At 52.7% G+C, this 27312-nt stretch overlaps 2 protein-coding genes across 4 annotated transcripts; both read left to right on the forward strand.

Moving 5' to 3' along the window:
• Positions 1-398: 398 nt before the first annotated feature.
• Positions 399-15809, forward strand: LOC309399749 (unconventional myosin-Ie-like). The gene is made up of 28 exons (XM_081967835.1): positions 399-683; positions 4771-4908; positions 5076-5165; positions 5394-5488; positions 5584-5671; positions 5980-6069; positions 6520-6651; positions 6862-6996; positions 7712-7844; positions 8055-8251; positions 8535-8615; positions 9170-9256; positions 9559-9645; positions 10110-10277; positions 10379-10464; positions 10578-10659; positions 11097-11203; positions 11411-11509; positions 11645-11789; positions 11948-12062; positions 12352-12521; positions 12742-12887; positions 13139-13285; positions 13664-13821; positions 14047-14127; positions 14401-14587; positions 14898-15079; positions 15222-15809. Exons 1-28 carry the CDS (start codon positions 681-683, stop codon positions 15296-15298), a joined length of 3306 nt encoding a protein of 1101 aa, XP_081823961.1. The 5' UTR covers positions 399-680; the 3' UTR covers positions 15299-15809.
• Positions 15810-16769: 960 nt separating this feature from the next.
• LOC309400218 (F-box/WD repeat-containing protein 8-like) lies at positions 16770-24662 on the forward strand. 3 transcript variants are annotated; one of them, XM_081968613.1, is made up of 4 exons: positions 16888-17266; positions 19561-19734; positions 22530-22647; positions 23839-24662. In XM_081968613.1, exons 2-4 carry the CDS (start codon positions 19565-19567, stop codon positions 23971-23973), a joined length of 423 nt encoding a protein of 140 aa, XP_081824739.1. In that variant the 5' UTR covers positions 16888-17266; positions 19561-19564; the 3' UTR covers positions 23974-24662. The 3 variants fall into 3 exon arrangements, with proteins under 3 accessions (XP_081824738.1, XP_081824740.1, XP_081824739.1); XM_081968614.1 differs by lacking the exon at positions 22530-22647 and having other exon boundaries at positions 16877-17266; XM_081968612.1 differs by lacking the exons at positions 19561-19734; positions 22530-22647 and having other exon boundaries at positions 16770-17266.
• Positions 24663-27312: the final 2650 nt, after the last annotated feature.

Consider the following 27312-nt stretch of genomic DNA (forward strand, 5'->3'; position numbering starts at 1 on the left):
CCCCTTTAAGGCCCTGCAGAAGTGGGGAAGGGGTTGTGGGGCTGAGCAGGGGTGGGGTCCGCTTCCCAGAATGGGACCCATGGAGGGAAGTGAGGTCTCCAATTTGAAAAACGAAGTCCGGGTTGCTTCCTAAGAAAAGTGGGGTGGGATTGGGGGTGAAGTCCCCTGCCCCCATGGATGCTCTCCAGGCTGGACCCCATGTAGGAAACCAGAATTCAAACTGGGTGTCTGGATGTAAACCGACATTCCCACCGTCTCGCGTCGGTTTTGGGATGGAAAACCTTCCACTCTGCTCCAGCAGGGGGCGCGCGCGTGCGTAGCTGGGGCCGGCGCCTGCCCGCGCGTGGCTTCCCTGTCCGCCAGGGGGCGCCCGCCAGCCCCTCCGCCCGCGCCCGCCCCAGCCCGAAACTCTCCAGCCGGAGCGCCTACCTGTCGGAGCCTGTCCGGCCGCGGCGGGGAAGGAAGGCAGGAGAGCCCGGCCGCGCTTTGTCTGCTGCCCCCGGGAGCCGCTCGCCTCCTCCCTCCCTCCCCCCCAGCCGCGCAGGGGCGTCCGAGCAGAGGGGCCCGGCGGGGGCGATGCTGGAGTCTTGAAGTGCCCCCCCCACCGCCCCCCCCCCACCGGCCTCCACCTGGCGAGGAACCGGAGCTGCGGCGGGCGAGGAGCGCAGCCAGCTGGCACCATGGTGAGTCTGCCCGCCGGGGGGGCTTCGGGGACCCTCCCCCTCCTCCCCCTTGGGCGGGTCGCCCCCTCCAGCCCCCCCCCCCCCGGGGAAGGAGAGACCCGCGGCCGATCCGGGCTTCCCCGCCGAGTCCCGCGTCTGGCTGGGGGGTCTTTGGCGGAGGGGCCCCGCATGGCCCTCCCGGTGCCCGCGGAGGGGCAGCCCAGCTTCTTCGCTTCGCTTCCTGCTTGGCCGGTTTGGCGCGGAAAAAGTCTCTTTATTCTGCTTAAATTCTTATCCAAGGATGAGCCGAAGGTCCCCCTTCCCCCCGGCCGTCTGTGGGCCGGCGCCTTCTGGGGCTCCGAGGGACCCTTGAGGCCATCCAGCCCACCCCCTGCCCCGTCCAAAGGAGACTCGCTCAGCCGGGGAGCCCTTTCTGTCAGCCGGCTGTCCCGGTTTCTGCAGAGGCGGCCGTGGGGTTTGCGTGGGAGACGAAAGAGCCGCGGAGGCCTTTCTGTCCAGGGGGCAAAGGTGGGGCCGTGTGGGGTGGGGGACGGGGGTCTCCAGACAAAGGAGGGGGGGGCTTTGCAAAGAGCCTCCCTTGAGTTTCTGCTCACTCCGGCAACACAAGCAGAGGCAAACCGGGGAACCCACAGTGGTCGCACAAACCCAGCCATGGGCTGTGGGTTTCAGGGCAGCCCCCAGGGTGAGATCCCACAAAGACCCACAAACGCACACAGAGACCCACAAACACACACAGAGACCCACAAACGCACACAGAGACCCACAAACGCACACAGAGACCAGGCTGCAGCCAAGAAAGGCCTTCTCTCCACCACTGGAGAAGAGATCCAGGGGCTCTTCCAACTATTTGGCCACGGATTATGCTGGCCGAGGCTGATGGGATTGGCAGTCCCAAACTCCTGGGTCAGGGTGCTCCGTTTCCATCTTGGCTCTGAGAGCTTCCCGCCCTCCAGGCCGGAATCTGCCCTTCAGGAGAGCTTGAATATTCTGGCTTTATCATCCGGGAGAAAGGGAGCAAAGGTTGCAGGGAAGGGAATGGCCCGGGAGGGGGGGGAGGCACCCTCCCCTCTCTAGGATAAGAATCTCCCCTCTCTTGGGCTCCCCCCCATCCCCTCACCCCCCCCCCCCGAGCGAAGCCCTTGCTTTCTCTCAGTTCCGGAATGGGGGCCAAATAAATAGCAGGGGCCAGAAGCATGTGCAGAGTGCTTTCCTGCCTCCCTGCAGCGAGGGGGGCTTTCTGTGTAAGCTGCAATCCTTTGGGGCCTCCAAAATCAAGAGAGAGCCTGAGATCTTCTCACCTGCCTGGTGACTCTTTTTTTAAAATGGAGGATTTGAATTTTTCTGCTGGGGGTGATGGGAGCTGTAGTCCAAGGGGAAGGGGGCTGGTGGTTCTGTTGTGGGAAGCGGAAGCCTCTCCCCACCGGCTGCCCAGCTAATGTTTAACTACTGGCCAGGAGGGAGGCTGTCACCGCTGGGCGCCTGCGCATGACCCGCACCCAGTCCAGCCAGGTGGGGCCAAATTACACAGGACCAGGCATGAGAGGGAGATGGCCTGGAATGCCAGCCTTCCTCCCGGCTGACTCATGGCTCCACTCCCGGCTTCCCCAGGGCCTCCCCTTGGGACTCTGGCAGGAGCCAGAGCTGAGTCAGAAGGGCGAGGCTGACAGGAGGGGGGAGGGGGGGTGTCACAGGTGGTGGAAAGAGGCAGGGGGTATCATTGGTGGTCCTCTTCCTCCTCCTCCTCCCCCCTTCCTTCCTTCCTTCCTTCCTTCCTTCTTCTTTTCATCGTCTCCTTCCTCCCTCCCTCCCTCCCTCCCTCCCTCCCTCCCTTGCTCAGCACCTGTGATCTACCTGGCCACAGGTTTGTTGGGGAGGCAAAGGGGGCACCTCCCATTCCCACGTGGGGCATTGAAGTCAGACTTGTTGTCGTCCGTGATAGCTGCAAAGTGGCGCAAAGTGGAGTCTTGTTAGCCCTGCAAATACGCGTCGCATTCTTTTCCCTGGACTGGAATTTGGGGGAGGAGGAGGAGGAGGAGGTGCCAACTCTCTCAGCTCTCCTGCATGCAACCTGGGTTGGAAAGCCAGCTGGCCTGGCAAACTCCCTGGTGGGAGCTGCTGCTGGTGCTGCTGCTGCTGCTTTGGCAGGTTTTTTTGGGGGGTGGGGTGGGGAGATGAGGTGCCTGGGGTCTCCTCTGTCCTAGTCCCACCCTTCCCCAAAGCGGAGGGGATCTCAGAGGCACCCAACCCAAACGAAGGGAGGAAAAGCCAGTTTCCCAACTGATGGGGAGGATTTCTCCTCCCAGGTGACGCAAAGGCCCAGGTAGCTCATCGCCAGCCTGGAACCAAGAAACTCCGGATTTTTAAGGAGAAGGAGAAAGGCAGAAACCTCACAAAGGCTGTTTATCTCCACCTGGCAATCTGGGCACTGCCAGTCCAGGTGCCTTCACACAGCCAGTTAACCTTCTTAAACTCCTGCGCTCGGATGGTCGTCTCCATCCCGGTTTCACACGGTGGCACCAATCACGCTAGGCAGGAAGTACCCGATGTTGAGTCGGTTGTGTGAATGGACCCAGGCCAATTCCCTCCTGTGTGAACGAAACCCCCGGAGAGGGCCCAGGGAGGGGGATGTTTTTATCATTGGACAGAACACGAATATAGACAAAAAGAAACAGAATCATTTGGAAAAGAACGTAGAATTATAGGGGGGGAGTTGAATTAAAAGGCCATTGAAATGTAAAGTTAAAGGTAAAATAAAAATAGATTTAAATATGACGACACAAAAGATTGCACCCAGACGACACAGTGTAAGATGAATGATGTAAGAGAGGTGATGGGAAAATAAAACTTTACTTTAAAACTTTTTTTTTTTTTTAAAGAGTGAGCCCAGGGTGGGTGAGTGGTTGGGTGGGTGGGTGTTTGATGCAGTCAAAAGGAAAAAAAAACAAAGTGATTTCATTCTAATGAATGTTATTATTCGATTTAAGCTTTCCTCCTGGATTTGAGGGCTCCGGGGGGGGGCTTTCCAGAGGCTGCACACTTTGCCCCCTCCTCAATTCCAGAGAGGGGGCATTTGAACTCGCCTCCTGAGCTTACCGTGGGGCGCAGGTGGTGCCCCCTCTCCTTCTCTCTCTCTGCCAGAGGCTGCTCTCCACTCCGGGCACCCAAGAGTCAATTGGCGGGTGGAAGCGCCCGTCCGTCCAGCTTCTGGTCGCTTGGCAACTCCTAACCGGCATTGTCTTCCCGGCTTAGCCAGGGAGAACGCTTAGCAACCAACTTTTGGGAAAGTTTGCAAGACCAAGATGGGCGGTGATGGGGGGGGGGGAAATCTGCCCCCCAAGGCCACCCAGGTGTTACGGTGCAGGAGAGAAGGGCAGCCTCTGGATGTGGGGTGTAATGGGGCACACACACCCTGAATCCCCCCCAGACACAAACCCCGCCACGAAACGGGAGAGGGCAAACTTTGCAAAGTTTGACTGTGCTGCCCCCCCCCGCCTCCCCCCCCCCCTTCGCCTGTCCAGCCGCCTCCACCAAACCCTCTCGATCCAGCCTGGCACAGCTAATGAAGGGCTAGTATTTTTAACCAGTTTCTCAGCTCAAACCCGACAATTTCCTGGAAGGCTTTTCTTTCCCTCTCCGGGAAAGAAAAAAAAAAGGTTGTTTTCTGGGCTTTTTTAAAGTCCTCGTTGCTCGGGGGGCTTTTTTTTTGGGGGGGGGTGGCTGAGGCTGTAATTTATTCTCAAACGTGGCTAAGATTTGTGAAGCGTTGCTTGGAAGCGCAAAAGCCCTTTGGATGGCGGGTGGCTACCAGAAGCCCCATCTGGTGCCACCACCACCCCCAAAAAAAAATCAGCCGTGGGCATCTGTGCCCCCTAAGCCCCCCCCCCCAGCTCTGAAAACGATACTTGCTGGGCTCGTGGCTGCTTCAGTGCCACGGATTTTCGCTTTTTAAAAGGATTTATTTTTGGAATGGGGCCGTGGTTTCTTTCCTGGGCTCGCAAGGGGGCACCCGGTCCCATTCCAAAGGGGGAGGGGAAAGAAGCCCACCCCAAATCCCTCCTCCTCCTCCTCCTCCTCCTCCTCCCCCCAGGGCAGCAAAGAGCGATCCCACTGGCAGATGCAGAATGTCAAGCAGAGTGGGGTGGACGACATGGTCCTCCTGTCGAAGGTCCACGAAGAGGCCATCGTGGAGAACTTGCGGAAAAGATTCATGGACGACTACATTTTCGTATCCCTTTCTGGACTCCGGGAGAAGGAGAGGCGGGAGTGGGGTGGACAAGCCTGCCTGTATAAGAGCAGTCTACCTCTGGCAGGAAGCCTCGGGGGGAGGGAGCGGTGGGTTCAGGCCTCCCTTTTCCCCCCTTCCGTGCCAACCCTTAACGTGGAGACGACTAGACCTACATTGGGCCCGTCCTGATTTCGGTCAACCCCTTCAAGCAGCTGCCCTACTTCACCGACCGAGAGATTGACATGTACCAGGGGGCGGTGAGTGCGTGCGTGCGTGGGGAGGGGGGGGGAGAAGCCCCACTTTGCACCCATGTGGGGGGGGGGAGGCGTCTTTGCTAATCCCAGAACGGTCCCCGGGATTATGGGCCGCCAAACAGCAAAGTTTCCAGTTGGGGTCCAAGCTGGACTAGATGACCTCTAGTCTCCCCTGGGATGTGCCGAGATGCTCAGGGCCGCCCCGTACGTGTTTGTGTCCGTCTCACACAGGCCCAGTACGAAAACCCTCCACACATCTACGCCCTGGCGGATCAGATGTACCGCAACATGTTGATTGACGGGGAGAACCAGTGCGTCATCATCAGGTGAGGCTGGGGCTTCACTGGGGGGGGCAGTTGGGGGTCTGTGGAAAGCTCATTCCAGGCCTGATTTCCTCCCCCTCCCCTCTTTCCCCTCCTAGTGGGGAGAGCGGAGCCGGCAAGACGGTGGCGGCCAAATACATCATGGGATACGTCTCCAAAGTGTCCGGCGGAGGGCCAAGCGTCCAGGTGAGCGGCTTGTCCTGACGTGAAATAACGCCCCCCCTTGCCCCCCCCCCCAGTTCAGGTCTCATTGGGCTGGCAGTGGGCAGAAGGTCCTGTGGGAAGGTCTCCATTTGGGTGTGTTGGTGGCGGCTCAGGACTTGAGACTGGGAGGCTGGGAGTTCTAGTGCCGTCTTGGGGGTGAAAGGCCTCCGGGTGGCTGGGGGCTGCTCCACCTCACAGGGCTGTTTTTTCTGCCTGCAGTTATTTATTTAAATAATAATAATAATAATAAAGGGGGGATAAAGAATAAGTGCGATCTCTCTCATTTTCAGCATGTGAAAGATATTATCCTAAAATCTAACCCCCTCCTGGAGGCCTTTGGGAATGCAAAGACTGTCAGGAACAACAATTCCAGTCGATTTGTGAGTGGGGGGGGGGGACCTGGGGAAAGGGGGGGGGGGCTGGCAGATCCTAAATCCTAAATCCACGTGTGGACAGCTTGTCCCTGGTGACTCCGTGTCTGCATCCCAGGGTTTTTCTTAGGGACACCAAGAAAGTTGTTTAAGTTTTATCTTCTTCTTTTTTGTTTTGTCCTTCCAATCCGAAATGCTTCTCCGGGATCTCCTGGTGGTGTCTCATCCAGGCCTGATCCTGAGGAGCTTGGATGAGTGCTGCCCCCTAGTGTAATCTGGTGACATTTACAGGGTCCAGTGAGGCAAATAAACGCTTCATTGATCTAAGCCCAACACTAGGCACAAAATTGAGGCGGGTGTGTGAAAATTGTGGATGTGGCCCAGAAAAGGAGCAGAGAGGAACCAGGGGGAGGGGCAAAAGGGGGAAATTTAAGACCCCCCCCCCCATTTTCCCCCCAGGGCAAATATTTTGAGATCCAGTTCAGCCGTGGGGGTGAGCCGGATGGGGGCAAAATCTACAACTTCCTGCTGGAGAAATCCCGTGTGGTCAGCCAGAATTCCGGAGAGAGAAACTTCCACATCTACTACCAGGTGGGTGAGCGGCCGAGGAAGGTCCCTACGCCCAGCAGACCCCGACCTTGATCCTCTGGGTGGGTCTAACTCCCAACCCCATCATCCCCGCCTTCAGTCCTGGGCACTCAGCTGCAAAGCAAGAGAGCAAAATGTTTGGCTTTTTTCCTTGCGCCATTCCCAACGTGGCATTTTGAACCCGGCTCTTTGGCCCCCGTTGTGTGAACGCAGCTGCTGGAGGGAGCCAGCCAGGAGCAACGGGAGAACCTGGGGATCACGAGCCCGGACTACTACTACTACCTCAATCAGTCGGCGGCCTACAAGGTGGACGACATGAATGACCGGCAGGAATTCCAGGAAACCTTGGTAGGGACGGGGGCCTTGACGGGGCCGTTTCCTCTTTCACACCCAGGATGACAGGGTGGATGGCGGGAGCCTGCCTCAACCCTCTGGGTCTGCCATCCTGGACCACATTCCCCATGATCCCCAGCCACCTGCCTGTAACGAATTCCTCGATGGAATTGTAGTCCTGCCAGGATGCTCGGCTTCCCTCCTTGAGGTTGGAAGGCCAAAGATTTAAAAGCAAGCATGAATGTCCTGGGTCGGCCGTGAATATTTCTCCTATAATGTTTAACTCTGAGCCCCTCCTTCCTCCGGAGTGGCCCGGGGGCTCTGGGGCAGGAGGAAGGGACCCTCGGTTGGGCAGTGGAGCCGGCTTGGTCCCCAGGGAAAAAGAGACGGTTGGGGCATCACCGAGTCCCTTCGGACTTTTGCCTCTGCCCGTTTCCTCCCCAGCAAAAACTACCAAGGGGGGGGGGGCTCCTAGGCTGCACTGGGCATTTAAGCAGCAGAAAAGACCCCAGTTGTGCTTCTGGGGAGTGGGGGGGGTTGGCACGTCCACTTTTCAAAACAAAGTTTATTGAAATAAGCTGCCAGGTGAAGAAGGGTGGCTGATCCCAGGGCTTCTGGGTTAGCTTCACTCTTGCTGTGCCACAGGGGCCCACAGCTGATACCTTCCTGCTCCTCCTTCCTTCTCTTCTCCTCCTCCTCCTTCCTCCTCCTCCTCCTCCTCCTCCCCCAGACAGCCATGGAGGTGGTTGGCCTCTCGGAGGAAGAGCAGGCCCTGGTACTCCAGATTGTAGCTGGCATCCTGCACCTTGGCAATATCACTTTCCAGGAGTCGGGCAACTACGCCGTGGTGGAGAGCGAGGATTGTGAGTCTGGACTTCAGCCGAGGGCTGAAGAGGGTCTTGGGGAGGCTCCCCGTCCGGTGCTGTGGGCAGGGCGGGGGGCCACGGCCGCTGAGCGGTGGCCGAGTGACCCGCGAGTCTTGTTTGCTGGGCTGGGGTGAAAATCAGGGAGACTCCCAAGGGAAGAAGCAGCCGGTGGAGCTGCTGCTGCCCTGTCTCGGTCCCTCTCCGCAGTCCTGGCCTTCCCCTCCTACCTCCTGGCCATCAACCAGCAGCGCCTCCAGGAGAAACTGACCAGCCGCAAGATGGACAGCAAGTGGGGCGGCAGGCAGGAGGTCATTGACGTCACCCTCAACGTGGAGCAGGCCAACTTCAGCCGCGATGCTCTTTGCAAGGCCCTCTACGCTCGCCTCTTCGACTTCCTGGTGGACGTGAGTGGCCGGGCAGGCTTCCACTCACCCCGAGTGGGGCTTCCGAAGGCAGGCGGAGGGATGAGACGGGGGTGTTGAGGGGGGCAGATCTCAAGAGCCAGCGAGGAAAAGCTCCAAGGCCGCAGGAAGAGGGAAAGAGGACCTTTAAATCAAAGTGAAGACAAACTGCTTTGGTGACACAGCCAGGGAAACTCCTCATCCTTCCTTCTCTTCCTCTCTCCTGTCTTTCCCTGCTCTCTTCCTCCCCGCCCGCTTTCTCTCCTCCTCCTCCTCCTCTTCCCAGGCTGTCAACAAAGCCATGGAGAAGCAGCACCAGGAGTACAACATCGGCGTCCTCGACATTTACGGCTTCGAAATCTTCCAGGTAAACCTGCAGCCCCCCAAACCTTCCTTTCCTGGCTCCCCGCCAGGTGAAGAAGAGGCCTCTTCCCATGCCAGCCTCTTCCCTGGCATAAACTGCCAGTTGGAGGTGAGGGTTGAATTAACCTCATGGGTCCCGTGGCTGCCACCAGTTGCAAAACCAGTGGTTTTGGAGAAAAAATATCCCTGATGCGTGGGAAAGCGGGAGGCCTCTTTCCCGGGATTCCGTTCCGTCTTGTGTTTTAGCAAAGGGAACAAAGGCCCTTTGGAAGGGAGTCTCCTCCTCCCAGGAGTAGCTTTAGAAGGTCATTATTTCACCCCTCTTGGTGCGGAGTGTCAAACGCTTCACGGCTCAGATCTGGAAGGGCAGCTTTGCGTGGAGCCTCGGAAATGATCCAGGGCAGAATTTCGTAGACGGCCGGAGTGAGTGAACGGCCCAGGAAGCAGATCCCGAGCTCCCCTGGCAAAGCCTCGAAGGAATTGCCCAGTAAACGCGATGCCAACATTTTGCAACCTTGCACGTATTCAGGGGTTGAGTTTCTGCTTCTCTCCTGCCAGAAAAACGGCTTTGAGCAATTCTGCATCAATTTTGTGAACGAAAAACTCCAGCAGATTTTCATCGAGTTGACCCTGAAGGCTGAGCAAGTGAGCCTCCTCTCTCTTTTCTATTCTTTATTTTGTGCAAACAGGGAAAAGGTTTTGCATTTTTTAAAATCCTGACTTTGGGGCAGAAACCCTGAAGCTGGGACAGGGCCACCGTGTGGGAGTTGGGCGGCCGTATAAATGTGTTTTGTAATCCATAAGGAGAATTTTTCAGTGGGAAAGAAGGAGGGTCAGATTGGCGAACTCGGAGCCCGAATGTTCACGGCAGAACTGAGTGTTTAATTCATGTTTAATTTTGGGCCCATTCCTCCCCCTTTTACCCCTCTCCTCCTTCCTCTCTGCAGGAGGAGTACGTCCAGGAGGGAATCCGCTGGACTCCCATTGATTATTTCAACAACAAAGTGGTGTGTGACCTCATCGAGAACAAAGTGGTAAGCAAACACCCTCCTTGTAAGGTAGACCTTATTTATTTAAAGAGCTATTTTGCAGCATCCCTTCCGGGTCGCAGAAAAGGACCCCTTGTGGCTCTGCTACATTCCCCCCCAGGGAGCCTTGGATTTAGGCTCGGAGGAGCAACTGATCTACGCAGGAGAAGAACGATTCTCTTTGTTTGTTTATTTTCACTTTGGAGTAAAGGAAAAAGGGATCTTGCTTTAAGGCTGCAGTGGAAACAGGCCAGTTCTGGATCGGCAGAGGAACTTGAGCATGGTTTTGCAGGCGGGGAAAAGCCATGCGACGGGTAGCACAGATAAATTGGATAAATATAATAAATAAAAGCAGGGTAGGCTTGTGCTGCGGTTGGACCGAAGGAGACAGGCCGGTTTGGGGCGGGGGGAAGGGGGGGAGGCAGAATTCTTCATTGCTTTTCTTCTCTGGCTTTTCTCCTCCTTCCCAGAATCCCCCGGGGCTCATGAGCATCCTGGACGACGTCTGCGCCACCATGCACGCCAAAGGCGAGGGGGCCGACCACACCTTGCTCCAGAAGCTCCAGTCGGCACTGGGCAGGCACCCCCATTTCAACAGCTGGAACAAGGGCTTCATCATCCACCACTATGCTGGCAAGGTGAGGGGCTCCGGGGGGGCCCCAAAATCCCACCCGTGGGGACCCCCTCCCCCCTCCCCAAGGGCCAGCTGGAACCCAAATCCCGCTTTCTGACCCCACAGGTCTCCTATGACGTGGAGGGCTTCTGCGAACGCAACCGGGATGTGCTCTTCCCAGATCTGGTGGAGCTGATGCAGAGCAGTGAGATGTGAGGGCCCCGGGGGTGTTGGTGGGGAGTGGGTTGCACGATCCGAAGACACCCCCCCCCAATGCCTCCCTCCCTTCCTTGGAGGGTTAATCAGACCTCGGCTTCTCCTGCAGCCCCTTCATCCGGGACCTCTTCCCCGAGAGCCTCAGCACGGACAAGAAGGGGCGCCCCACCACAGCAGGCAGCAAGATCAAGGTAAGTGGGGGGGGGGGGGAGACTCTCCCAGGCAGGGCAAGGAAGGGGGGGGGGGGCTTGGTGGCTTCGGAACTGCCTAAGAGAAAGGCAGACACACACAGACACACACACACACACCCTCAGCTGTTGGGGAATCTGTTTGCACACATGATGGTAATAGCAGCTTCCTTCCTTCCCTTCCTTCTCATTCACTCCCTCCTTCTTTCTTTTCCTTCCTTCCTTCCTCCTTCCCTCCTTCTCATTCACTCCCTCCTTCCTTTTCATTCTCCCTCCTTTCTTTTTCTTCCCTTCCTTCCTTCCCTCCCTTCTCATTCACTCCCCCCTTCCTTCTTTTTCTTCCTTCCTTCCCTTCCTTCTCATTCACTCCCTCCTTCTTTCTTTTCCTTCCTTCCTCCTTCCCTCCTTCTCATTCACTCCCCCCTTCCTTCTCTCCAAAGAAACAAGCCAACAGCCTGGTCAGCACCCTGATGAAGTGTAGCCCGCATTACATCCGATGCATCAAGCCGAACGAAACCAAGAGGTCCCGAGATTGGGAGGAGAGCCGGTAAGGCAGCGGGGAATCCTGGGAGTTCTTTTCCACACATCTTAAAACTTAAGACAAGCTTAGGAAACACCAATTTAGGCAGAGCCCCCCCCCCCCCCCACTCCCGGCCGGCCCGCCATCAGGGACCCACCATTTGCCCCGGGGGTCATAGCAGCGAAGGAATAGAGCGCTGGGCCTCCAAGACCCCCCATTCTGCCCCCTTCGCAGGGTGAAGCACCAGGTGGAATATTTGGGGCTGCAGGAGAATATCCGAGTGCGACGGGCCGGATACGCTTATCGGCGAGTCTTCCAGAAGTTTCTCCAGAGGTGAGAGCTGCTTTCTGGCCTCCCGGAAGCTTTTTTTATCACCCCCCCCGAAAACCCCCCCTGCTTTTTCAGCCCACCTGCTGGAGGTGGATCTGCCAGGCTCCATCCTCCCCTCCCTCCCCTCCTCCTGCCCAGGTACGCCATCCTGACTCGGGAGACGTGGCCCTGCTGGCGTGGGGACGAGAGGCAGGGCGTGGTGCACCTGATGAGGTCGGTCAACATGGACCCTGACCAGTTCCAGCTGGGACGGACAAAGGTGTTCATCAAAGCCCCCGAATCGGTGAGCGCCGGGAGCCCCTCCGGGAATGCGGACATTCCCTTCCCCAAGGATGCCCAAAAGCCCCCGACCCCTGTGGGGGAGGGAAATGGGGAGGGTCTCCCTTCGTGCCTGCTTGCCTGGCACTCAACGCTCCCCCCCCCCACGGGCTCCCCCTGCAGCTTTTCCTCCTGGAGGAGATGAGGGAACGGCGCTACGACGGCTTCGCCCGGGTGATCCAGAAGGCCTGGCGCAAACATGTGGCCGTCCGCAGGAATATGCAGATGCGAGAGGAAGGTGAGGGAGAAAACCCCCATAGTATTCTGAGCCGGGGGTGGACTAGAAGATCTCCAAGGTCCCTTCCCACTCGGTTATTCTATTCTATTTTCCTGCCCGTCTGCAGTGACCACCACAAGCCACCAGAGGGCAGGCTTTACCCACCCTTTGGAGAAGCCCATCTCTTCCTCCTTGCAGAGGAAGAAGGGCCAAGGTGGCCTCTGAGCATGCCAAGAGGGCTTTCCACCCCTTGTGCCCATTGCAGCCGGTTCTGACACCAATTTTTCCTCCCCCCCCCCCACAAAAAAAGCCTCCAACCTTGTCCTCAACAAGAAGGAACGCCGTCGCAACAGCCTGAACCGCAACTTCATGGGCGACTACATCGGCCTGGACAACCACCCCGAACTCCGCCGTTTCCTCGGCCGCAGGGAGCGGGTGGACTTCGCCGACACCGTCACTAAGTACGACCGTCGCTTCAAGGTGAGGCGTGGCCACAGCTGGATCCGGCTGCTTCCCTTCTCGGCGGGGAGTAAGATAGGCCGTGCCTGAGGCTGGAGGCTCTACACCTTGGCTAAAAGCCGTTGAGATGAGAATTTGGCCTCTCAGCTGCTGGGCGGGTGGGCCCAGCTGGAGAAACCCCTCCCCCTCCAAGGGCCCTGACCTCCCTGGGACTGAACCCTCTTTGGGATCCCCCTTGCAGACCGTCAAACGGGACCTGATCCTCACCCCCAAATTCCTCTACCTGATCGGGCGGGAGAAGGTGAAGCAGGGACCGGAGAAGGGGGCCATTCGGGAGGTCCTGAAGAGGCAGCTGGAGGTGGAGAGGATCCAGTCTGTCTCCCTCAGGTGAGCAGGGAGAACCGGCCGCTTCCCCGGTGAAGAGAGAGGCTCTCCTCAGCACTTTTCCTCGGAGGGAGCCTGGGGGACTCCCTGCCACTTGAAAGGGGGATTTCCCAGCCATTGGCAGATTCTGGCACCCTGGAGAGCCCGTCTCCTCCCCTTCTGACCGGTGATGCCCACTTCCCCGGGGCTTATGGGGAGGGGGGGGGAGCCGTGCCAAGAGGACCCCCTCCTGACTATGCTCCCCCCCCCCCCAGCACGCTGCAGGACGATTTCCTCATCCTCCACGAGTCCCAGTACGACACAGTGTTGGAGTCCGTTTTCAAGACCGAGTTGTTGAGTTTGCTCTACAAGCGATACGGAGAAAGGACCCAGAGACAGCTGCCCATCAAGTTCAGCAACCAGTAGGCGGCACTCCCTCCCCCTCCCCCCGCCTTTTCCTGCTCTTAGACACCCTGGGGTAGACTTCTTTTGCACATGGAGGGTTTCCGGGCCTCCTTTCCAGCCCTGGTTAATCGTCTCTGTGAATTTCTCCTCTGGGTGAACTTCCTCATGGAGACCGGAGGGCAGCCCTGCCCTTTGGCCAACTTCCTGAAGATTAGGGATGGGGCACCATCAGGAGATCCCCAGTCAAAAACCTCCCAGGAGGCAGGAGTTGCAAGCTGATTAGCACTGAGGATTTGAACCGAACCTTAATGGGGCAGCCCCCCCCCCCCCGATTTCTGCCCTTGCTTGCACCCCCCCCCAATTCCTTTTCTCTCTGGACGCTTCCCCCACCCCAGGCTGGAGTTCAAGGTGAAGAAGGACAGCTGGGGCCCCTGGGCAGCGGCCGGCTCCCGACAGATCCACTTCCAGACCTGCCAGGGGGATCTGGCTCTCCTCCGCACCAGCGGCAAAGTCCTGGTAGTCAGCATTGGGCCGGGTCTACCTCGCAATGCCCGTAAGTCGTGGATGCGGGATTGAATGGGGAGGGGGGGGGTTGAGACGATGACCCTGCGTTTCTGGGAGAAGCCCAGCGGGGGGAGCAACGGGGAGCGCAAGGAAAGCGCACACAAATAGCTTCTGCAAAAGAAATATGCAGAGCCTATTGGCAGAACTTTCAGGAATTGTTTGCAAAAGTTTCAGGATTTGCAAAAGTTTCAGGATTTATTTGCAAAATTTTCAGGCCCAAACCGGAAGGACACCAGGAAAAGCCGGTACTCCGCGGGAGGCCCTGCCTTGGGCTGGAATGCCCAGACCAGCACAGGTAAGAGAGTTTTTGCTAATCATCATTTGCAGATTATCCTGATTCCCCGATTTCCTCTCTGAAGCCAACATTCCCCAAATCGTATCTCTTGGGAGATACGACGGAGCCTCAACTGATCTGGGCCCCACCCAGAAACACCCTGGTTGCAAAAAGCTTCCCCCCGACCAGCCTCCCGAATGACCGTCTAACACTCGTTCCTCTTGAGACAACCGGGCTGGGTGGAACCGCTGGGCGTTTAAAGCGGGAGGCGGTGGCTGACTTTCTTCTCCGCAGGGCCGGCCTGGGGCAGCCACGGCCGGGGGGCCAGGTCCTCCTTCCCGCAGCGCCATTCCATCACCCGCCAGGGCAGCATGGAGCAGCCCAGCCTGCCGCGCCAGGGAGCCAGCCCACGTGCCCGAGCCTTCCCCGCAGGACCGCTTGACCTGGGCTTCATGGATGTCCCTGACCAAGGGGTGGCTGGGTGAGGAACTTCTTCCCCCAAGAATTCTCTTTACTTTTCTCCAACTGGCACCGTCTCTCAGCCTTCCCAGCTCTGAGATGGGTGGACTTCAACTCCCAGAATTCCCATACTGGGATTTGGAGTCCACCCAGCTGAGAATCCACATATTTTGAGGTGCGCTGCCTTCTCTTTGCCCGTTTTTGGGGGGGGGGGGCATGACTTGAGTGGGTAGGGGCAGCCCTTTGCCATGTCACTCACCCTGGAAGGTTTACTTCCCCTTTGGCCTGCTTGCCCACAAAATGCCAGGCAGCTGAGAACGGTCTTTTTCCAGCCTTCGGCGCCACCTTAGCAAAGAAGCTAAACCCGTCCCAGGAGGGGGTCGTGCCAAGCCCAAACCTAAGCCCAAACCCCAGCCGGGCCTTCCCCGGTGCCGGGCTCTCTACGCCTACGACGCCCAGGACACGGATGAGCTGAGTTTCAACGCCAACGACATCATTGAAATGATCAAGGAAGGTGAGGCTTCCCGAAGCACCTCAAGGCCATCCACACAGCTGCTTTGGCCTGGAAGGCCAGAGCCCTGAGGGGGAGAGGGGATTCGGGGCTGAGGGAGAAGGGCTCCGGTCCGTCCTAAGGACGATTTCTCTCCCCTTTCCAGATCCTTCGGGATGGTGGGAGGGCCGCATCCGTGGCAAGGAAGGGCTGTTTCCAGGGAACTACGTGGAGAAGATCTGAGGCAGAGCTGGCACTGCCCCTCTCCTGCACTGGCACGAGGGGCTGCCCCATGGCTTCCTCTAGGTGGCTGGAAAAGACCTGGAGTTCCCTACAGGACGCTACCGGAGGGGGCAGCCGATACTCGCAGGAGGGCGAGGAAAAGGCGCCTGGTTGACAGGGAGAAATCGGGTGCCACTTGGTGCCCTCTGAACGCGGCCAAGATAACCAGCCTGTTTCCTGCAGATGCAGACGCCCGTCTTGCTGCCCCGAAAGCCACACCAATAGATGCCAGCCTGGTGGACCCTCAATGCTGGGAGAACGGGGGAGGGGGGAACAAGGAAGAGAACTCCCAATGTTTGGAAGGCAGGAAAAAATAATCATGGGATTTTTGGAAAGGATTCTTCAAAAGCTTCCAGGCAAAGTGGCAAAGCCTCAAAAGTGCCACGCTAGGAGGGCCTGGGGCCCCTTTGCTGCCCAACCTGCGTGAATCCAGTCTTCCGGAAGAAAAGAGGGGGGGGAGGGAAGGGATGCTAAAATTTGTGGGTGGCACAGGAAATGTGTGTGTGTGTGTGTGGGAAAGCGAGATAAATAAATTATGTACATGGAGGCCCCTTCTGAAAATGGACTTTTATTGGTTGCTGCATGTTTTTTTCCCCCCCTTTTCTTTTTCTATAAAAAAAGGAAGAAATCATTAAAAAGGTTTATTTTCTTTTGTGGCTGCGATCCCGATATTGTCCACAGGAGGGCACACTTTTCTGTCCCTTAGCGTTAGCATTGAAGTCATCATAAGGCTTCCTAAACGGGTTACGGCTTTTGGATCAGGGACAGAAAAGTGCGCCATCTGGTGGACACTCAAATTTTCCCACGATACCGGCATTGTCCTCAAGAGGGCGCACTTTTCTGTCCCTTAGCGATAGCATTGAAGTCATCATAAGGCTTCCTAAACGGGTTACGGCTTTTGGATCAGGTTTCCCTCTTCTGTGCCTTTTCTGCAGCCCCTGGGCCTCCCCTTTCCCTAATAATATTAATAACGGGGCTTCTAATAATAAAGACACAGAATAATAACCATAAAATTCATTAAAAAGGTTTATTTTATTTTCTGCCTGCGATCCCGATATTGTCCACAGGAGGGCACACTTTTCTGTCCCTTAGCGTTAGCATTGAAGTCATCATAAGGCTTTCTAAACGGGTTACGGCTTTTGGATCAGGGACAGAAAAGTGCGCCATCTGGTGGACACTCAAATTTTCCCACGATACCGGCATTGTCCTCAAGAGGGCGCACTTTTCTGTCCCTTAGCGATAGCATTGAAGCCATCATAAGGCTTGATGTACATAAAGAAAATGGGGTGGGGGGAGTTTCCACCCCCCGCAATGTCGGGCGAAACTTCACACTTTCTCCGCCGTGGCGAACTCCGTCACGTGACGCGCAGGGAACGGGCACGCGCCAAACTCCAGGATAATATTCGGGGGGGGGGGGGGGCAGGCGGGTCGTACGGAAGGGTCTCCCATTGCTGGGGCGGAACGTTCGTGTGGCGCCCGCGGTTTCCCAGCCGGCCGCTTTTGCGAACCGGACCATCGCGGCCGGAAGTGGCCGGTCCGTCGGCGCGCCTCTTCCGGGCCGCCATGATGGAGGAGGAAGTGTCGTCATCGTGGTCTTGGTCGGTGCTGGATTCCTTCCGCCGCCGCTGGCAAGCCGAGCTGGCCCGGGAAGGTCCGAGGCGGCAGCAGCGGCGGCGGCAGCAGAGCGGCGGGAGCCGGAAGAGGCCTCGGGAAGCGGAAGGCGAAGAGCCGCAGCCGGTGCGAAGCTGGGGCGGCTACGGGGCTCTCCTCGGGGGGCTGCTGGAGGAAGAGCCGCCGCTCCAGCGCCTCCTCCTCCGCATCTCGCCTGAGGGGGACCCCGGCCCCGCTGCGGAGACCCCCGGAGGAGGAGGAGGAGGAAGAGGAGGCGGAGGAAAGGAGGACCTGCTGGGGCGGCTCATCCGAGACCTGGTAAGGGGACTCAAGGCTCCTTTTGGGGCTTCAGCGGGTTCTCCCCTCCCCCCCTTAGATCAGGGGGGTCCAAACTGGGGAACTTTAAGACTTGTGGACTTCAACTCCCAGAATTATCTATCTATCTATCATCTATCTATCTATCTATCTATCTATCATCTATCTAGTATGTATGTATATCTCTAGTATGTATGTATATCTCTAGTATGTATGTATATCTCTAGTATGTATGTGTATGTGTACATATATGTAAATTATATTATATATTATATTAATTATATGATACTATACTAATGAAAAGGATTTTTAAAAAACTATTATTCAGTAACACTAAATACCAATTAGTACCCCACAACGAAGCAACATGTAGAAACCCACAATGTAAAATCAATAGCCTGGGAGATACACATAAGTGCTGAAAGAGGAGGAAAAAGGAAAGAAGGAGAAAGAAGGGAAACAGCCACCCACTGGGGGGGGGGGGAACAAACCAAACCTGATCTGTTAAGGCAGGCAGATTTCACTTGGGGATTTCACAAGATTAATTGGACTGATGGAGCAGGGACTGGCCCAAAGTCACTGAATCAACGGGGATGGTTCACTCCTTGGAGTTGGAAAAAGACAGTGGCGTGAAATCTATTCCTCATTGGCATCGTGTGTCCTTTTTTTTTTGCATAAAGTTTTTTTTTCCCTTTCTAATATATTCACAAATATACATTCTTATAGATACTATTAAAATTTACCTATTAACTATTAACATTTATCACTATCTTCTTACAAATATAAAAAACACGGTGTCACTTTCTTGCCACCTCGTACTTCCATCTTATTTTGCAACAACCTTGCTCCTTCCGTTTTCTCAACCTCCCTTCTCCACCTTCTTCTTTCCTCCTCTCCCTCTTTTCTTCTTCCCCTCTCTTTCCCCCACTCCTCCTCTCTTCTCCTCCTTCTTCCCCTCTCTCCTACCCCTACATCCCCTCTCTTACTTCCTCTCCTTTACCCTTTCTCCCTTTCCCTCCTCATCCTCCCTCCTTTCCGTTGTTGCCCTTGCTTATTTCCTTTCAGGCCCAGTTCCTACAACCGTTCATCCTATGTTTTAGTCTCCAGGCCTTTGACCATTTTAGATTCAGATTAACAGAGTTGGAAGGGACCTTGGAGGTCATCTAGTCCAACCCCCTGCCCAAGCAGGAAACCCTATACCATATCTGTCAGATGGCAGCCCAGCCTCTTCTTGAAAGCCTCCAGTGATGAAGCTCCCACAACTTCTGAAGGCAACTTCTGTTCCATGGGCTGATTGTTCTCACTCTCAGAAGATTCCTCCTTATTTCTAGGTTGAATCTCTCCTTGGTCAGTTTCCATCCATTCTTCCTTGTCTGGTCTTCGGGTGCTTTGAAGAATAGCTTGAGCCCCTAACTCCTCTCTGTGGCAACCCCTCAAATATTGGAAGTCTGCTCTCCTGTCTCCCCTGGTCCTTCTCTTCCCTAGACTAGCCATGCCCAGTTCCTGCAACCGTCCATCGTATGTTTTAGCCTCCAGTCCCCTCTTCATCCTGGTTGCTCTTCTCTGCGCTTTTTCTAGAGTCTCCACATCTTTTTTCTAGTGTGGTGACCAAAACTGCATGCAGGATTCCAGGTGTGGCCTTACTAAGGCTTTATGGAGTGGTATGAGTACCTCCCTTGGTCTTCATTTTATCCCATGGCTTATTAGTCCTTTTATTTGACAAGGGCATCTGGATTTAACCCTGCAGTCTTCCTATCTACAGGTGGCCCTCAGGTTACGGCCACAGTTGAGCCCCCCCCCCCATTTCCATCACTAAGTGAGGCAGTGAGTTTTGCTCCGTTTTACGACTTTCCTTGCCATCGTTGTTAAGTTAATCACTGCCATTGATAAGTTAGTCACCAGGTGGTGAAGTGAATCGAACTTCCCTGTTGATTAGGCTCATCAGAAGGTCACAAAAGATGATCGCATGACCTCAGGACACTGCGGCCGTCATAACTGTGAGTCGCTTGCCAAGGGTGGCGGGGAAAGTCATAAAACGGGAAAAAACTCACCAAATTTCTCACATAGCAACATCAATTCTGGGCTCAGTTGTGGTCGTAAGTCCAAGATGACCCCTGTTCAGTGGCAATCTGCATTCTCTTGTTTGGGGCAAAGAAACAGGACCAAAAGCCCAAACACCAGACATTGTTTCCTCTTAAGGACTAGTAGATTGTCCTCCTGTTTAAGCATGCAGGACAGGCAGGTATCTTCCCTCCCACCTCCTTAAATATTCACAATCCCTTCTCTTGCTTTCTCAGGGTGATGGTGTACGACCTCCGCAGAAGTGAGCCTGTCTCCTCGCTTTGTGGCCATCAGTTGGGGGTCTCGGTGGTGCAGATGGACGACTGGAAGGTGGTCAGCGGCGGCGAAGAAGGGCTGGTCTGCGCATGGGACCAGCGCATGGGCAGCAAGCTCTGGGAGATGCATGCCAGGTGAGATCCTACCGGCTTTAACAGATTCACAGAGTTGGAAGGGCCCTTGTAGGTCATCTAGTCCAACCCCCCGCCCAAGCAGGAGACCCTACACCATTTCTGACCGATGGCAGTCCAGTCTCTCCTTGAAAGCCTCCAGGGATGAAACTCCCACAACTTCCGAAGGCAACTTCGGTTCCAAGGGTTGATTGTTCTGTCAGAAAATTTCTCCTTATTTCCAGGTTGAATCTCTCCTGGGTCAGTTTCCATCCATTATTTCTTGTCCGGCCTTCGGGTGGCCCATATTCCCCGTTAGTGACCCTTCCCAGGCAGCTCCTGGCAAGCAAAGCCAATGGGAGGAACTGGATTCGTTTTAACGGCCACGTGATCCCCTTAACAAACTCAGCAAAAATTCATGAGATTGGATGTGGCTCAATTAACAACCGCATCACTCAGAGATGAAAGTGCCGTTCTCAATTGTGGTCATAAGTTGAGGACTACCTGTACGTTTTTAAGAGGCAGCTGGAGCAGGAAGAAATGGATTAAGGGTAGAAAAAAACACTTTCTTCTTCTCCTCTTCCTCCTCCTCTTCTCCTCCTCCTCCTCCTCCCCCCCCGTCCTCCTCCTCCTCCTCCTCCTATTCTTCTTCCCCTTCCCCTTCTTCCTCTCTCCTCTTCTTCTCTTCCTCCTCCTCCTCTTCTTACCTTCTTCCTCTCTCCTCTTCTTCTCTTCCTCTTCCTCCTGTTCTTCTTCTCTTCCTCCTCCTCCTCTTCTTCCCCTTCCCCTTCTTCCTCTCTCCTCTTCTTCTTCTCTTCCTCCTATTCTTCTTCTTCCCCTTCCCCTTCTTCCTCTCTCCTCTTCTTCTCTTCCTCCTCTCTTATTATTTTTCTTATTCCATCTCTTCCTGCTCCAGCTGCATTTCAGAAAGATTCCACTTGAGTGCGCTCAAAACTATTTTTCTGCTTTTGGAAAAAACAAACTTATTTTTCTGTTGTCCTACTGCACTTTACAAAAGCAGAGAAATATGTTTCCTATGACTGGAACCCCAAGGCAGGCAGCCTCGTGTTCGCTTCGAGAGGCATTACCAGCCAACTGCGTTTTCCCCAGGGTCAGCCTTTCTTAGGCGTTACGGGACATCCGCTGTGCCCTCGGAGGGCTGTTAAAAATAAATAAATCAGGGGGGCCTTGAGGTTTTCTTACATACAGGTCATCCTCAGCTTACAACCACAATTGGGCCGAACATTTCTGTTGCTAAGGGCCATTTTTTGCTCGCTTTTGCCCCCAGCCCCCAGGAGCCCTTTGCAGGCCTCTCAAACTCTCTGCATGCCCCATTTTTCACAAAAAAACAAGGCATCCAGGGGGATTGGGAGGTCTGCAGAGTGCAAAAACTTTTTTTAAAATTTACAATCTTGGTGCATCTTATACTCCCAAAACTACAGTCATCAGTGGAACAGCTTGCCTTCAGAAATGGTGGGTTTTTAAGAAGAGACTGGACAGTCACTTATCTGAAAGGATATAAGGTTCTCCTGCTTGAGCAGGGGGCTGGACTAGAAGACCTCCAAGGACCCTTCTATTCTATTCTATTCTAGTCTAGTCTAATCTAGTCTAGACTATTCTGTTTTCTATTCATTCTATTCTGTTCTGTTCTATTTTCTATCATTTTATTCTATTCTGTTTTCTATCATTCTATTCTATTCTGTTCTATTTTCTATCATTTTATTCTATTCTGTTTTCTATCATTCTGTTCTATTCTGTTTTCTATCATTCTTTCAATTATCTGGCCTGGCTCAACCGTAATTTTTCTCACTCCTCCTGACTGTCTTTTTAAATTTTAAATTTTAATTGTACATTGGGTCTTTTACAATTGGGGTATTTTAATGGGGATTTTAACTGTCTAAATGTTGTAATTGGTTACCTCCTCCGTGCATGTGTGTCTCTGTATTTTTGTATGTTTATGTGTTTATGTGTTTGTACACATGTTTCTATGTCCTATATGCCCATTGTACGCCGCCCCGAGTCCTGCCTGGAAAGGGAGCGGCTAATAAATTCAAATTTATTATTATTATTATTATTATTATTATTATTATTATTATTATTATTATTATTATTATTATTATTATTATTATTATTATTCTGTTCTATTCTGTTTTCTATCATTCTATTCTATTCTGTTCTGTTTTCTATCATTCTATTCTATTCTATTCTGTTCTATTTTCTATCATTTTATTCTATTCTGTTTTCTATCATTCTATTCTATTCTATTCTGTTTTCTATCATTCTATTCTATTCTATTCTGTTCTATTTTCTATCATTTTATTCTATTCTGTTTTCTATCATTCTTTCTATTCTATTCTGTTTTCTATCATTCTATTCTATTCTATTCTGTTCTATTTTCTATCATTTTATTCTATTCTGTTTTCTATCATTCTATTCTATTCTGTTCTATTTTCTATCATTTTATTCTATTCTGTTTTCTATCATTCTATTCTATTCTATTTTCTATCATTCTATTCTATTCTGTTCTATTTTCTATTATTTTATTCTATTCTGTTTTCTATCATTCTATTCTATTCTATTCTGTTTTCTATCATTCTATTCTATTCTGTTCTATTTTCTATCATTCTATTCTATTCTGTTCTATTTTCTATCATTTTATTCTATTCTGTTTTCTATCCTATTTTATTCTGTTTTCTATCATTCTATTCTATTCTGTTTTCTATCATTTTATTCTGTTCTATTTTCTATCATTTTATTCTGTTCTATTCTATTCTATTCTATTCTAAACCATTGACTGACTGCTGGTCCTTTTATTCCAGGCACCCCATTCGCCACGTCCGCTTCAACTCCCACAGCCTCATCACGGCCAACGTCCCCAATGAAAAAACTCCCTGGGGGGGCCAGCATCACGGACGACGACTTTACCGCTCACCGAAGGTACTTTATCCCAATCCGCAGGAGGCGCCCTGTGACACCTCTCTTCGGTATCGCTGGACTACAATCCCCAGGAGTCTCAGCGAGGCAGTATGGCAGGGCACCAGGAGTCCTCCCCAAGGTGGCCTTCCTGATTTTAAACAAACGAAAGGAGGAGGATGGGAGAGCGAGGTCTTAACGCTGTCAGAGAACCAGGAATCTTGGGGGTTTAGGATAGGAAGACTATCCAAGTATGAGTTGCGAGCGAGCTCCGTGGTGAACAGCAAGAGGCTGGTTGACTCCTGGAAAAGCAAACCCAGCGCAATGGGTGAAAGGTGGTTTGAGGTTCCAGCACCTGTTTTTATGGGTTGGTTTGGCTAAGGTTGATGGGAATTATAGTTCAGCTGTTTCTGGATGGGTATTGGTGTCTCCTCTGCTTGGAAAACGGGTTAGCTAACCAAATTCTATTTAAATCCTCTCTTTTCTTCCCTTCTCTCTTCTCTTCCCATCCCTTCCCTTCTCTCTTCTCTTCTCCTCTTTTTCCATTCCATTCTTCTCTTCCCTCTTCTCTTCCCTTCCATTCTCTCTTCTCTTCTCCTTTTTTTCCATTCTATTCTTCTCTTCCCTCTTCCCTTCCCTTCTCTCTTCTCATCTCCTCTTTTTCCATTCCATTCTTCTCTTCCCTCTTCTCTTCTCTTCCCTTCTCTCTTGTCTTCTCTTTTTCCATTCCATTCTTCCCTTCCCTCTTCTCTTCCCTTCCCTCTTCTCTTCCCTTCCCTTCCCTCTTCTCTTCCCTCTTCTCTTCCCTTCCCTCCCCTCCCCTCCACCCCTGTTCTCTTCTGTAATCTCTTCTCTTCTTCTCTGCTCCCCTCCCTTCCTTCCCTCTTCTCTCTCCTCACCTTCTCCCTTCCTTCCATCCATCCATCCATCTTCCTTCCTTCCTTCCATCCATCCTCCATCCATCATACACAGTGGTTAAAATGCAGCATTGCAGGCTAACTCTGCTGATTGCCAGCAGTTCTATCCTGACAGGGCTCAAAGTTGACTCAACCTTCCCTCCTTCCGAAGTGGGTAAAATGAGGACCCAGATTGTTGGGGGCAAGAGGCTGATTCTGTCAACCGCTTAGAGAGGGCTGTAAAAGCACTGTAAAGTGGTATATAAGTCTAAGGGCTATTGCTATTCTGCTTACTTTCTTTCCCCTTCTCTCCTAACAGGCACCGAGGCATCATCTACGCCTACGAGTTTTCCATCGACCAGTTGGTGGCCGAGAGCGGCCTTCCTATCTGCCGTTCCTCTTACAACGAAATGACCGGCTACAACTACAATATTGGCCTTGTGGTCCCCTATGACAACATCTAGGCAGCGCCGGAAGAAGGGGAGAACCAAGATGTCTGGGGAGATTCTCCGTCATGCAGGCCAGGATTGTCCCAAAGGGGCCTTTTTTCTTTTCAAGAGGCAGCTGGACTTTCTGGTTTGTTTTGTTTCTCCGAAGACGTTTCGAGGATGAGAGGCGCGAAACGTCTTCGAGGAGAAAGGGAGTCCAGGGGCCTCTTGGGGAAAAAAAAAAGCACCTTCAGTCCAAGGGGAAGACCAACTAAGCTGGACCCTGGAGAAGGGGAACCCCAAGGATGGAGCTCCTGCAGAGCTCTTGGGAGGGCTTGGGCTGGCCCATCAGGCAGCAGCAAAAGAGGGGCACATGGGATCTCCCCAAAACTTCTAACAACACCACTGTAGAATGGAAGAAATGATGGCCCACAGGAACCACGATAGATAGGTAAGAATCAGGAGGTAGTAATAAAGACTGAAGCCCAAAAACCAGGAGTTAGGAACACAGGCTGCTGCCCACATGGGCAGAGACCGCAGGGAGGGGCTCCATTCAATTGCACTGCGTTCAACACTGCTTTTCTGGAGCTGGCACCAATGCTACCTGCAACACCTGGAGAGCTACCTGCAATATCTGGAGAGCTACCTGCAACACCTGGAAAAGATGGGGCTTTGGGAGCTTTTTTCTTGTAAATAAAATATCTTTATTAAGCGATGGTCTCGGAACAGGTGTTGGTGTGCTTGAAAAATGGCTGTTTTTATTGTCAGTGATGCTTGTGTTTGAAACCCCAAATTAAGAGGAGATCCGGAGGACGCCCTGCCACGCCTTCCGTGGCCCTTCCACCACAGGTAAGTCGAGCACGTGTGTGTAAGTATCCTTTCTCCTCCAGCTCCATTGGCACTTCCCCTTGATTGCGCCAGGACTGCCGAACCTGCCACCTTTCCTCTTAACCTTGCTGCCTAAGGGCGCTGGGAGTTGTAGTACATATCTAACTCGATGCAGCACGAGGTTCTTTGCCCGATCCGGCTTATCCATGCCAGTTCCTGCTGGCTGGGTCAAAAAAAAAAAAAAATATGTAGCACGAGTCATTTTTGGAGGCCTCCTTTGCTGGATGGGCCAGTGGAGCTACAGAAGAAAGAAATGCACACACGTGGCCGGATGTATATTATTGTGTATACCAGCGAGGGCAGGTGTTTTGCAAACTTGTCGGAGGTGGGGGACCTCAACTCCCAAGTAATTTTGGGAGTCGAAAGCCGTGCCCCTTCGAAGTTGCCAAGTTTCAAAAAGACTGCTCTCTCTTACCAGCTCTAGGCTGCAAAAACATGGTAGGCCACTAGAGGACGCCAAAACAAAAATGTAGCTTCCCTCTGGTGGCTTGCTTCTACTTTTGCAGACCAGAACTCGTAACCTTAGTGGTATACACACCTTAATGTATGGTAATATGTAGATCAGGGGTGTCCAAACTTGGGAACTTTAAGACTTGTGGACTTCAACTCCCAGAATTCTGGGAGTTGAAGTCCACAAGTCTTAAAGTTCCCAAGTTTGGACACCCCTGATGTAGATGTATAAGCATATTACCATATATTAGGGAATATACCTATTGCTGTGTGTGTCTGTGTACATTAACACACACACATATGCTCACCTAGGCTCAGATCTAGTGGGTTGCTTCCTAATAGAACTTAGCCTATATTATTCTATGTGTCTGTCTCAAAGTCATCATAAGGCTTTCTAATAATAAAGACACAGAATAATAACCATAAAATTCATTAAAACAGTTTATTTTATTTTCTGCCTGCGATCCCGATATTGTCCACAGGAGGGCGCACTTTTCTGTCCCTTAGCGTTAGCATTGAAGTCATCATAAGGCTTTCTAAACAGAATAACAACCATAAAATTCATTAAAAAGGTTTATTTTATTTTTTCCCCGCGATCCCGATATTGTCCACAAGAGGGCGCACTTTTCTGTCCCTTAGCGTTAGCATTGAAGTCATCCTAAGGCTTTCTAAACAGAATAACAACCATAAAATTCATTAAAAAGGTTTATTTTATTTTTCCCCGCGATCCCGATATTGTCCACAGGAGGGCGCACTTTTCTGTCCCTTAGCGTTAGCATTGAAGTCATCATAAGGCTTTCTAAACGGGTTACGGCTTTTGGATCAGGGACAGAAAAGTGCGCCATCTGGTGGACGCTAAAAATTCCCACGATACCGGTGTTGTCCTCAAGAGGGCGCACTTTTCTGTCCCTTAGCGTTAGCATTGAAGTCATCATAAGGCTTTCTAAACGGGTTACGGCTTTTGGATCAGGGACAGAAAAGTGCGCCCTCTTGAGGACAATGCCGGTATCGTGGGAAAATTGAGTGTCCACCAGATGGCGCACTTTCCTGTCCCTGATCCAAAAGCCGTAACCCGTTTAGAAAGCCTTATGATGACTTCAATGCTAACGCTAAGGGACAGAAAAGTGTGCCCTCCTGTGGACAATATCGGGATCGCAGGCAGAAAATAAAATAAAGTTTTAATGAATTTTATGGTTATTATTCTGTGTTTAGAAAGCCTTATGATGACTTCAATGCTAACGCTAAGGGACAGAAAGGTGCGCCCTCTTGTGGACAATATCGGGATCGCAGGCAGAAAATAAAATAAAGTTTTAATGAATTTTATGGTTATTATTCTGTGTTTAGAAAGCCTTATGATGACTTCAATGCTAACGCTAAGGGACAGAAAAGTGTGCCCTCCTGTGGACAATATCGGGATCGCAGGCAGAAAATAAAATAAAGTTTTAATGAATTTTATGGTTATTATTCTGTGTCTTTATTATTAGAAAGCCTTATGATGACTTTAAGAGACAGACACATAGAATAATATAGGCTAAGTTCTATTAGGAAGCAACCCACTAGATCTGAGCCTAGGTGAGCGTATGTATGTGTGTTAATGTACACAGACACACACGGTAATAGGGGGGGGTATATCCTAAAATGGCAATGTCCCGGACACTCTGTGACTTGAATGTAGTTGAATGTGTGTGCGTGGGGGTAGGTGCTTATGTTTTGGGTTTTTTTTTGTTTTTTTTGCCGCCCCGCTTCCCATCCAAGGAGCTTCTTCAGTTCTGACTGAATGGTGGGGGAATGGGAAGATTTATATTCTTGGCACTCATCCGGTCGTTAGCACTCCAAAGGTCGGTCGTTAGCTGTCTTGAGAGTCCTTGAGGCCACTTGGGTTTTTTTTTTATCTGTACCCTGAATCAGGGTGCAAATGGGTGTGGGACCTTTGTGGGACTGATGAAAGGACCGTGTCGGAGGCAGGAGAGGTAGCATCGTATCCATCCTCCTTTATTGAGAGCAAGCTGTTCGGTTTTAAAACACAT

The sequence above is a fragment of the Natrix helvetica genome, assembly GCF_964273705.1.
Source record: "Natrix helvetica genome assembly, chromosome: 16".
Lineage (NCBI taxonomy): Eukaryota > Metazoa > Chordata > Lepidosauria > Squamata > Natricidae > Natrix > Natrix helvetica.

What these genes read in the sequence shown, in the direction of transcription:
- LOC309399749 (XM_081967835.1), top strand. An exon ending in CTGATGCAGAGCAGTGAGAT is followed by an intron (nt 10,465 to 10,577) that starts GTGAGGGCCCCG and finishes CTTCTCCTGCAG; the next exon opens with CCCCTTCATCCGGGACCTCT. An exon ending in TTCCAGAAGTTTCTCCAGAG is followed by an intron (nt 11,510 to 11,644) that starts GTGAGAGCTGCT and finishes CCTCCTGCCCAG; the next exon opens with GTACGCCATCCTGACTCGGG.
- LOC309400218 (XM_081968612.1), top strand. Translation starts at nt 16,901, where the DNA reads ATGATGGAGGAGGAAGTGTCGTCATCGTGGTCTTGGTCGGTGCTGGAT. An exon ending in GGCGGCTCATCCGAGACCTG is followed by an intron (nt 17,267 to 23,838) that starts GTAAGGGGACTC and finishes CTCTCCTAACAG; the next exon opens with GCACCGAGGCATCATCTACG.